Raw genomic sequence first — 12,545 nt, forward strand, 5'->3', positions numbered from 1 at the left:
GCCAAACAGAGGTAGATGACCATGGGTCCTTTATCCTTAGGTGCGAATACCTTTCCAGGCTATGTTTGCAATGACTCCAGTCACCTGCTAGGCTCTTTGGGCCATGGGAGGAAGCAGTAATTCATTCAGGTTGCTACACTTGTTGCAGGGCAGGATTTCTTTCTCCTTCCCCTAGACCATAATAAGCAATACCACTGCCTCTGGAAAGCAAGAGTGGTGCCCTTCTACATTAGCCTTATAGATGAGAAAAGTGAGAAAATACATTGAAAGCATGCAAGCTTTAAAATAAAACTGTGACCTAGTCAAAGAATAAACGTTAGAGGAAAATGAAATTCTATTTTAAGAGACGGGAGCAAAGAAGAAGGGAGCAAAAATAATGAAAACAAACCTTATTACTGTAAACAGGAGGGTGTAATTCAACAGCTGCCATCATTGACAGTTCAGAGATGCTGAGGATCTGGCTCAACAGTTATAAACAAGGGGGGGTGGACAAAAGAAAACATTCAGTGGAGAAAAAGCAGAGGTGAGAAATCCTCCTATTTGCACACGTGGATAGATTAGCCATAAACAAGATTGTGCTTCTCAGCAGATAAATCACTAGCCTAGCATTTACGCCAGATTTAAAAGTATAGCCAGTGTCATTCTGTGTACCTCTTCAGAGCACTAGTGTAACCACTTACTTTTTCAGGTAGCCTTTTAATGTGGGGTTGGTCAGGGAGCGTTATTGTCACTGCGTTGAGAATGAAACACCTTAAAGAGGAGTCAGAAGCTTTTACTGCAATGAACCTTTGGAGGTTTTTCGCTGTGAGGAACCGGTAGGGGTTGCTTGTCCGTTTTGTCACTTACGTGTGCTTCTTCTTCCCCACTAGGTTGCCCGGTCACTATGAACAATGGCCCAGCTATACTACAAAAAGGTAAATTATTCGCCGTACAGAGATCGGATCCCACTGCAGATTGTGCGAGCGGAGGCAGAACTCTCGGTGGAGGAGAAGGCCTACCTCAGCGCTGTGGAGAAGGGGGACTATGCCAGCGTGAAACATGCCTTACAAGAGGCAGAGATCTACTACAACATCAACATTAACTGTATGGATCCTCTTGGTCGCAGTGCCCTTTTAATAGCCATAGAGAATGAGAATTTGGAGATCATGGAGTTACTCTTGAACCACAGTGTGTACGTGGGAGATGCTCTGCTATATGCAATACGGAAAGAGGTGGTGGGGGCTGTGGAGCTGCTGCTGAATTACAGGAAGCCAAGTGGTGAAAAACAGGTTAGTCACATGTTTCAGTTCAGTTTTAAGTCATTATCCTAAGAAAAGTCCTGCGTTGGAAACGGGTTACTGCACAGAGGAGGCTCTGTGCAAGAGTCATGAAACAAAGTCCTTAATGCAGGTACCTTGTCCTAAATGCCCAGAGTAAATGGGGACAGTCCTGTTTGGATGATAACTTTCGGTCGGAGCAAACATGTCCCTCCTGGCTTAAATACTTTGGGCATTTTTCATTTCACTCAGTGTTCTTTTCAGTCTTACAGTATTTGTGGACTTACTGATTTATAGATAGATTTACAGATGCATGCTTTATAAAGGAATTTGGGGCTGCCTGGAATTATAGTACAATCTATAAATATGAACTACTGCCATGCTGTTGTACTGTTATTAATAAGTGGAATTGCTTTTCAAAAGTAAATCCTGAAAACACACAAGCTTATAAATAACTGTAAGCAAACAAGCAGCCTGCTAAGTTTCAGTGCTTAGCCATAGTACAGACGTATCTTCTTGGTCTCCATCTCTGGAGAGCTCCAGTTCAGAGATGCCAAGGCAGAAGTACATGATGTTACAGCATGAGCTAAGCGCTATATATCTGAGCAATGGAAGCTGCTATGACGTGTATGAAGGATCCTTGGCTACAAGGCCATCAGTAGGTTACGTGAGGATCTTTGTGCAAACCAGAGTCCGAATCCTGTTTTTTCAAGTGTCACGTGTCCCACACTCCCTGACTTCCCTTTTCCTTTTTTTTATTTGCAAGTAATATGGCCAGGAGCTGGGATGGTTTATACACGTTACTGACCACTGTCAGTTTTTGTATGTTCACTGCTTAGAAAGCAACATCCAAAACTTAGATGATTCTTGTTTCTAAGGCCGTGTTTTGAARTCTATTTGGACACATTCCTCTGTGTTGAAAGAAAGAAAGGAGTAATACCAGTCAATCATAGAAGAAAACTTTTTCTGTTGGTAGGCCCTTAGTATGTAGTTTTTCCGTAGTAATGTTTTATAGTCAAAGCAAACAGTAAGGAAACTTCAGATCAACCCTGACCACATTCAAGAGTTTTCAGCTCTGTATTTAGAAAGGGCAGTATTGTGCATGCCATAGAAATGCAATTATGCTCCCTGATTTACTCACTAGAGATGTGGAGAATCTCTAGTGTCAGAGCTAAAAATTGAAATGTTAGCACTGGGTTTTAGTGTGGCAAAATACAAGTAGCAAAGTACAGGTCATTCATGGAGAATGAACTTTTTTTTCTTGGTCTCATGGAAAGTTTAATCATCCTGCACCCCAAAATGACAGAAAGGGTAGAAGATCGCTTTGCTGAAAGTGTTCCTAAGTAGCATGAGGAATTGCCAGTAAGTATTGAAGGTTAATGACAAGTTTCATCTGAATTGTCATGAAAAGCAAATGATGGGTTTCAGTGTGGATTTCTCTAAAACCTCTTGGATTACAAACCCTGTGTCTGCTCTAATTCACAGCCTTGCTGGCTTAACTGGACAGAGCCAGAAGTCCATTAAATAAGGCTAATTTATTGCAGCTGAAGCTCAGCTCCAACATCTCTAGCTTAGTGCTGTATTTCATAGGAGGGCTGTTTCATTTTTCTTGATCAGGATGCCAGCGCATAGCTATCTTTCCGTAGCTATGTTTATACCTGCTGCAAAGTTTATACCTTGAAGGGGAACATGTGTGCGGGGGGAAAAGAGGCAATGCCAGCTCCAGCTTTATTTACAAGGTTTGCTACAGAACCAGATTTCATCAGTAGGTTTTAGATTGGTGCTGGCTTGATGCAAGATCCTATATCCAAACTAGGATTGCTGATTTCCCTGGCAGCGGCTCAGGCTCCCCGGTACATCGCCAGAAGGGTTTGCCCGCAGAGGGCTGTGGGATCGGTCTCTCACTTCTGCAGTTTCACTGATTGCTCATGCGGTGATGGGAATTAATATTTATTTCATGTACAGTGTTATTACATTAAATGAAAAGAAGTGCTTAGTTAAGCAAAGCTGGGACACACAGCTTAGCTTGTCAAATCTCAAAGTTAATGCAGGAGGGGCTTCTGAGCGCAAATTCCTGATGCTCATTCCAGAGCTGTCTCAATACACCTTCAGTAATTTCTTTGCTGGGCCCTTTCTCAGGAAGCCCTTCGGGAATCCCACCCCTAATTGCTTTCACAGAAAGCACCTGATAATTCAGATTAGCACAACCTTGTCCTAATCAGAGTTACTCATATGCCCTAAAACATATAGAAAACCCTGCTTTGCTGGTTGAGTAGTAACCAAAATTCACACCTCCCAAAACAGTTACTGCCTGGATGAGAAATCTGTAAGAGAGTGTTAGAGCGTTTATATGGAAGGTGTAGAATAACCTCTTTGTGAAACGCACAGCGTTCGGTTTCCCTGCCCCAACCGGTGCGAAGGCAGCTCCTGCCTCCACGCTGTTTCTCACCGGGGCTGGCTGCCTCTCGGGGCTGCGCTCAGTACGCAGCTTGGTCGCAGCCTTCATCGAACCTCCTAGGCCGGGGCTGTGCAAACCGCTCAGCCCTCGTTCGCCCGCTGCCTGCCTCCGAGAGCTTACGGTTTTACGCTGTACCGAAGTCCCACTTCCCCGGCTGCCGGGCACGAAGAGCTGCTCTTTTTGCACCTGCTCCCTTCAGCTCCCTGCAGGGTTGTCTGCATCCGYGTCCTCGAAAGCAGCTGAGGGGCATCGTTCAGCGTAACCCACTTTACAGGCATGCGCCTTTGCTCGTTCACACATCCTTCTCCTCGAGTGCAGCCCTGAGTGAAAACGACCCAGGTTGCGTTATATCTGTCTCCTGTAGGGTTACGGTGACTGTACCCTAGGCAGCAAGAGATACCCACAAAATAAGGAAGGGCAAGGAATAAAAAGCCCATGGGCCCCTTTGGCCCTGAGCTGACGTGCTTTGGGTCACCCAGCTGCCGAGCAGTGCACCCTGCTCGCCCCGTGCCCATCCCTCGAGAGCTCCCTGGTGGGGAAGAGCTGAGCTCTTCCCCTGAATGGTGACCTTGCCGGGGAGCAGAAGGCCAAAGACTTCCCAGTGTATGAAGTGACCTCCGTTGTGTTCCTCGTGCACGGGAATCGGGCTCTCACRCGTGGTGTAAGGGGCAGCCAAAAGCGGCCGAGGACCAGGCAGCAGAGCCGCTCGCGGCCTGTTAGCAAATGCCCGCAGGCAGCCGATGCTCTGCCGGCCTTCGGCAGGCTGCCGCTGCAGCGCCACGGACCGCGAATGCCGTGGTGGTGGCAGGGTGAGGCGCAGGCAGTAACTATAACAACGTGCTTCTCCGCACGGCAGCGTGCGCGTGAGGTGTCTCGGGAGAYGGGAGGTGACTCCGTTCACATGTGGAGCACAGCAGAGCTGGGAGCACGAGCCCAACCTCTCCAAGGGCCACCGCAAAGCGCAGGGTGGACGAGCATGCTCAACGGGGATGCGTTTGAGGGGATGTGTGTCCTTTCAGGTTTGCCTCCAAGCAAGTTCATGGGCTATTTTAGGCACTTTGCATTTCTCCTCGAATCTGTTCTGTCTGATCCTGACAATTTACAGCCACAGTTCTCTTTACTGTTGTGTGAGTCTCTTGATAAAGCTGTGGAGAAAACTCCACCGGTTGCAATAACTCCACGGCTCACAAAGTTACTGCTGTTGTGGAGCGCGCTGTCTCCTTTGGGAGGTTTGGGGTCAGGGAAAGAGTCATTACGGCACAAGCATCTCACTTTGTGTGTCCAGGGAGGCCCTACAGGCGTGCTGATGTCTGGACCTGGCACAGCACTAAGAGCTGAATTCACAGAGAAATAAATGAAAATTCAACTGTCCTTTCAAAACAGACTAAGTAACAAGAGAGCTTTTTTAATTCTGTAACTTTTACAAGTGCATTTGTTATTTCCAAATGTTTGTCAAATAATTGACTCAAATTTAAGCCTCAAAGGTCATTTTAACCACTATTTGACCAGTTGCTTTGTATTTCTAGCTGGTCACTTACATCACATGATAGTTTGGTTTTCCCTGACTACATGACGGGCATTTGGGAAGAAGACAGGCTATTCATGAATATTAAGAAGAGCAGCAAAACACAAACTAAAAATCATGGAACCTTGAGGATACGCAAGTGCTAATTTTGCAGTGGAGATTTGCAGTCAGTGAATGTATGTTCCCCAGGGCATAAAAAGGAGCCAGATCAGGTGCTTTGATAGGTACTGTTTGCTTTTAAGGACCATGAAGAAGCTGGTGTTGTACTGCGTAGTAGCAGAACAGCAGTACGTGTGCACTGCACGCTGCTTGGCATGATGATCCATACGCAGATCTTCCAGACGATACGTGCCGTGATATTAACAACAAATAAGAAGACAAAACAGTGAATARTTATCATAAAGAGTGGAGCGGGGTTAGAAAAAGTAATAAGCAGTGTACAAAGATCAGTGTTGCGTCCCCCCTCTCTGCCGGTGTAAACAGGCACAGAACATCGGTGGAGCCGTCTGGCAAAACACGTTTCTTTGGCTCACTCTATAGGTACCCCTCCAAACCAGAGGTCTAGCTGGGGCCCTATGGGACTGAGATTACCAGGGAACTTGAAGTGATTCTTTCATTTTTGGATTCAGTACTACCACTTGGAGCAAGGGAATGTAGATATCAAGCCTATTGAACAAATTCTCCCTTCCAATAAAATCCTCTGCCTCCCCATCTATTTGATCTTTGACATTGTTGGGTTTTTTTCTGAAAGTGGTATCAGATATGGTTTTTAGCCATACAGGCATCAATACAGTGGACTGTGTTTTCAGTCAGGCTGGAGTCTGCACCTAACTGCACTAACAAAGAGAAAATAGGCGTCTGAAAGTTCACATTTCCCACTCTATTTGAATCTTCAGTTTTACGTCATCATTAGTAATAGCTGTGTTTCCGAAAATGCTGAATCCCTCTGACAGCAGTACGAATCTTCCCTTTGACTTCAGGTGAGGTCCCGTGAACATCCAGGGGGATTTTTGTAACCGCCTCTTGGGCGGTTTCTGCAGAGCGGCCCTGGTTCTGCGCTGAGCACGCGTCACGGCACCCAGGGCAGCGCTCTCGGCTTGCACAGATCTCACATCGTTTTTTGCCTTGTTACGGTGGATGTGTTTCCAATGCAACGTGTGCAGTGTACGCTGACTACTGGACCCTGCTCCCATTCTTTAAGAAGCTGTAATCAGTCATCTGAATTACTACATGTTCATGGGCTAGCCATAAGCACCTTTATGGGTAGCTGTTTTGTTCGCAATCAGAGTTGACATCAAATGTTTACATAAGGATGATACTAGCATCCCTCTGGTATCTGCCAAAATTAGCAATTTGCTCATTGCAGATGGCTCTGAATTAATCTGTTTCACAGATGGGACTACAAATGCGATTCCTCAATAATGAGAATAAAAAGAAAAGGGATCTCAGTATTTATAACTGTGATTGAATTTATTTCGGCTGTCCAAAGGCCTTATGAGTCAATGAAATCTCAACAGATACCGATCCATATGTCTTCCAAAAGAAGGATCTTTGCAGAAATAAGCCCTAGAAGAATATGGTTGTGAAGAGGAGCCTAGAGAAAATAAAGGCAAGTTTTGAATCTTAGTTAGTTGCTAATTCTTAGGCACCTGCTGGAGGAAGGTAGCTAAATTTTACAGTATTTGCTGACTTAACATTTGACCTCAAAAATCCTTTTTCAGAAGAGCTGATGAGTGAAAATCTGCCTTAATCGCTGTGTAAATATCATAGATCAGTGGCCTTGAGACAATCTTTTGTGAACCAGAAATTGTACGGTGCATTAAACCGTTTTATTCTTGCCCAAATCCAATAACTTCTTTGCTTCAGAGTGTTTAGTTTCATTTTCCTACTCACATAGAGTTTCTTTGTCCTGTATGCAGAGTCCAGTGCAAAGTTTGGCTCTTTTTCCAACACGCCTTGATTTCTGCAAACTTGCAGATACTGGTTAGACCTGCAAGCTTGTTGCTAACATTGTCAGACACAGGCAGTCGTTGACAGAGCTTTTTAAGTCAAAGGAAGCAGCTCAGGTGTCAGGTAGCTCATGCCATAAAAGTTAAATTCTACAGACAACTAGAGAACAGTTGTAGAAGTTGCTGGTATTCCTGATTCCCTGACAGAAGCACTTAACGGATCCGTGTCACCCGCAGGCAAGCTGCACGGAGGGGCACTGTGACAGGACCCAAGGACCGGTCTGCTTCCTGGTATTCTGGCTGTGAGAAATGTTATCGCTTCTCCCTCAGTGAAAGGTGCAYGTTTCCGTGATAATTCTGAAGGCTAGAGGCGCAGGAGGGACCCGGGGAGGCTGCAGCTGAAGTTGCTAAGCCTTGTAGCACTGGCTGCTGCCCTGTGAGCTGAGGGTGGACGTGGGGAGGGCGTTCAGACGCAGGCTGGACAAGCGAGGTGCTCGCTTACACTGTGGCAATGGATATGCTGGTTAAAGGCACTGTCTGATGCTGGGCATTGCGGGCCAGACCTTTGTCACCATGCGTGGAGCGTTACCAAGGCAGGGACATGAAGACGCAGGGATCAAAGCAAGCCCCAAGTGTGAGTGGGTCTGTGTAGCACTTCTGCAGTCTTAGCCACTGCATCCGAGCAGTATTGGTGTTCCGTGAGATTAAAAAGCAGTTCAGCTAATTCAGGTTGGGCTGCTGAAACCTGGGCACCTCTATGAAGGAAATCCATAGGCATGACCCGTTCCCGCGTTTCTCCTGAGTCCTTGTTATTGAGCATGTACCAGAGAGGGTAACCGGCTCTTCGGGATGGCTCAGTGCAGCTAGCTGGCCCTTCGATATGACTCAGTACGGCCATTTCCATGTTAATACGAGAGGTCCAAAGTGAAAAGGGAGGATGGACCCTGGTTAGGTACAGTCAGAGCCAGGGCGGGCTCTGAAGAATAGAAGCAGCAGAGAAAAACTGTTCTCGGTACAAAGATATTTGAAAAGCACAATAAGGAAGAAAGATTGTGTCTGAAAACAGAAAACTAGCTGTTACTGCTTCAAAGCCTAATGGCTCTGCCAGCATCCAAGCTTTTCATTATTTTTATTGATGCAATAATAATTCACAGCTATGGTTAACGTGCCTCTGACACTGGCGGCTGCCTTCAAAATGAATTCCATCTAATTAAACTAAACAACAGAGAAATCAAAGACCACTTCAGCTGATGATTACATTTAACTGGGAATCTCTTTCCTCCCTCCCCACTGCCTTCCTCCCCAAATAATCTTAAATCTATGAGAAGGAGATGTGAGGCGAAAGCAGGAGCTCAGGCAGCGTGTCGCCTAGTTGAGCTAATGAGCGTCGTGCGGGTGAGGGCCCACAGTTTGCAGTGCCGGTGACCGGGCATCCGACAGGGGCAAGTAAGTCACCGGCTCCTCCTGGGCCAGCAATAGGTCACTTATTTCCCAGGGGAGCTGGTGGGGTCAGGCCAGGAAAGGCCTCACAGCGTGCACAAACATGCCGCGCTCGTAATTGAACGAAGAGACAGGTGAGAAGTCAGGGATGTGCATTTATGCTAGGCGCTTCCCAGGGAATTATCTTCATTCATTTGTGGGAGTGAGCTTAACGTTTGCCTGCGTCAACGGCCGACGACACAGCGCAGCTCACGGGAATAGGTAATGCAGCGGCGTAACGTGATGGGAGAGCTGCCGGCAGTCTGACACCCTACAAGGGGAGAGAGCTCTGCACACCGCGCAGTGTGCGTTTTCAGCCAGGAGTCGTGTGGGTGCTGGATTTCAGCTGGGTGGACTACCTGGAGCAACCTTTGCAGGGAAAAAATGCTGCTTCTTGCTGCACAAAATAACTTTTGGTCTGTCTGTAAGTCTGTGGATTAAGATGTTGCATTTCAAACAACATATTTCATTACCTGCCCAGCATCCATGAATGTAACCAGTTTGCTCACAAGCCCCGTGATTACGCTGTTAGCAGCCCTCTTAGATCAGTCCCCTAACATAACATCCCTTTTTTGCTTCTAGTCCGTAGGACTTCTGAAACCTAGAATGGGTTTTTGACACAGACCCTTAGACTTCACTGCTAGGAATACGCTTGTTGCAATATTTGCAACACATTTTCAAAAGGGAAGCTTGTCTGTATGAGGAAATCAAATGCAACAAATTAGAAACTCCTCTGAAACAAAGCTCTGGGATCTCTAAAGAATTAATACTCGCAGAGCTGCTTAGCAGGAGTCCCCTCAGCCTGCTCAGGTGGCTGAATACAGCTGTGCTTGCTTTTGCAAAGCAGAATGGCATCCTTGCAGCTTGCTTATCCCTGTGCTGTGGCAATAGTGTTCAGCGTGTGATGGACAGAGTGGCAGCAAAGTGGGAAAAATCAAAAAGGCATCGACTCTGTGAACAAGAAAATTCTCTCTGATCTCCGCATTGCTGTCGAGAGGGAACCATGTACGTCCAGCATCTGCGCTCTGCCATTGCCTTGGGAGAGCGTGTTGGAAAACCGCTCAAGCCTGCGAGAGTCTCGGGCTTGCATGCGCTGTTGTTGCTTAAGTCATGGAAGTGAGAAGAGGCTGCACTTAAAATCCTCTTTGTGCAGCCAGATGATGAGTTAGACCCGGTCTCTGCAGCACGTGTGGGATACCAGTAGCTAGATGTTTTGAACTCCTTAACATTGGGAATAACGAAGTCACTGCTTAAGTGACAGTAAAGGAAGATCCTAACCACACAGATTTTATTCTTTTGTAAGACCTTGTCGCCTCTCTAGGTTGCCATGGTTTTGCTACCATGAACTCTGGGGTCAGAAAYGGCAGCGTCTTGTTGGTTAGCATAAAAACAATGCCGGAAGCACAACCTGCGAGTCGGATGGGGAGAGACGCAGCCACCTGCTCTGTGAGCATCCGAACCAGTTTTGTGCCCCATCCGACAGCACTGGGCTGGCACCAGATGCTGTCGCTCCCTCCACTTTGTGCTGCCTTCCTATCACGATCGAATCTGATTCGTTTAGTTATTTTTTAAATGTGCTTAAATAGGAACATAAGCCCCCAACATTATGCAAAAAGCCCTCCCTTTCCAAAGCCTGTTAGCAACATATTACCTCACTAAACTTAATGAAACATCTCTCATCTGCACACGCTAATGAATTACAGGAAATAGGGACATTTTACGTACAAAGATGATGACATAAAAGACTATAGATAGTAAGATTATTAGACCATATTAGCACATCTTGTCCTTGTAACCACTAAGTCAGAATAGAAAATACATAGGTCAGATAAAATGAAGTAATTAAAAAGCTGGACAGGCAACTCTTCCCTCCCAGAATAAATCCTGGAAAAATGCTTGAAAAAAATTAGCCATTATAAAGATGACTTTCCAGGCAATGCCTGATAATGGCTGCAGATTTCCCACCAGCCATGGATTGTCTTTATTCTGGCACTTTTGGGATCAGAGGAAGGCTTATCTGTAAAATGAAAACACATGTAAGGTACAGTGGAGTTCCCAAAGTCTTTAGTGTATTCAAGAAATTAGCAGGTCTAGAATAAGTAAGCTCTTTAAAAAAACAATTTCCTAACTTAAAATTAAAAATTGTCAGGGTTTAGTCTTTATTGACACCTAAAATAGCTGTTCCTATCACTGAGTAGCTCTTAAAATGGTAATGAAGAAAAGTGAAAAATGAATAAACAGYGTTTTATATTTTGAAATGGAAAAAAACATCCTCAGTTATATGAACTAGTCTGCTGATCTGAACTTCAGGAAAGAATTCAATTTACTCTCATGTCAGCAATACTAGACTTGCACCTGAATTGGTGTGAGAGGATCTCAGGAAACAGTTAGATCCAGCAAGCAACTAGGAAACGTGTGCGTGTTGGCAAGGCTTTAACAGAGCCAGGTTCTAGTTTCAGTTATGCCACGTTTTTGCTCTAGCAGCAGTTTGTCTTAGTTGGGCGAGTGTCATTAGTCAGCTAGCCCCAGGCTATGTAAACCGATAAAACCAAGATTCATCTGATAGTTGGTTGTATCATAGAGATAATATGACACAATATGTAAATTGTGAGCGCAATAAACTTCTCAACCGTCCTTATCCGAGTGAGAAGTCATAACCAGGAGAGGGGGCAATTGCTCATGGCACAGCGCTGGGCTTGCTTCTCTAAACAAGGCGAAGCACCCCTTGGGACAGGAGCCCCTTTCCTGCTGGATTCAACCAAGGGTGCAAGCCCCTTTCCCATGGATTCAACCAAGGATGGAAGCCCCTTTCCCGCTGGATTCAACTCTTCTTCTGGGCTGCAGCAAGACGCGGGATTTCAGGGCAGAGCAGGAGCTGTCTCAGACACAAGCTGTCCAACTCTGTAACAGCATCCTTCTGGGATTCAGAGAAGAAACTCCACACTGACTGTACTCTTGCTTCGTGTAATCATCAACTGCCTCATCTTGTTTCCTCCACCCACGTTGGAGAGGGAGAGTGGCTTGGAGGAGAGAGTGCTCTGTCTGCAAGGAGTTGCCATAGGCCATTTAAACACATATTTGCAAAATTTCTTCCTTCTAAAGGCTTCTCTCCCGATTCCTCTTTTTTAATCCCCTACAAAACAGAAGTTGTTAAGTAGCATGAGCCATAAATGGTGACATCTTTTGACAACCTTGCTGGCYGTGCTGCATTTCCTAAACACATGGCTGAACACAACAAGCTTTGATACATATCTGCTGCTGCTGTCAAATGCCCTAGGTTTCAGTTTAGCTCCGCATAACCAATCCCTTGGGTCTGCCTCCATTTTTAAATACATGGATAAGCAGCCAAATTAAAACTAGAAGTATCTAAAGCAGATATATCTGGATTAATATCTGTTTTGCTTTTGCTTATTGGTTTCGGAGAAGAAAAAGCATGGTTATGTAAGGATCATGAATCATCTTATTTTTTGCATTATTTCAGTAATAATGCACTGTATCATGCCATGTTTTATTCAAAGATAGGTATTTCAGTGTTAAAATATATTCTCCAGTTACCTAGCATCAGCATTTGACTTGCTCCAGGGTGCTGAAAAGGTACCAGCTTAAGTTCTCGGTTTTGCAGTGTCAGTCTGAGGGGCAGAGACTTTATTTGGCTTTACRGGTATATAAGTCACTGAGCAGATTTTAAACCAGAAGGAGCCCTTTCTTCAGCTGGGGTATTCTGGGTTACCTCTATTGGTGAAATCACCAGAATTGCTTCAATGATCACAGTAGAGCTTGCCCAAAACTATGCCTACAACCAAGTGTGCTTTATGCCACRGTTAAAGACTTTTCCTAACCAGTAAAAAGGCCATTATAGAACATGACTTTTTTGTTAC

General features: G+C 45.4%; 1 protein-coding gene across 1 annotated transcript in view; it reads left to right on the forward strand.

Moving 5' to 3' along the window:
- Positions 1-890: 890 nt before the first annotated feature.
- Positions 891-12,545, forward strand: part of TRPC5 (transient receptor potential cation channel subfamily C member 5) — a 67,023-nt gene continuing 55,368 nt past the window's right edge. The window contains exon 1 of the mRNA XM_026086342.1: positions 891-1,268. Coding sequence (XP_025942127.1) covers positions 891-1,268 — 378 coding nt within the window. The remainder of the gene's footprint in view (positions 1,269-12,545) is intronic.

The sequence above is a fragment of the Apteryx rowi genome, unplaced genomic scaffold (genome assembly GCF_003343035.1).
Source record: "Apteryx rowi isolate R43461 unplaced genomic scaffold, aptRow1 scaffold_69, whole genome shotgun sequence".
In the NCBI taxonomy this organism is placed as follows: Eukaryota; Metazoa; Chordata; class Aves; order Apterygiformes; family Apterygidae; genus Apteryx; species Apteryx rowi.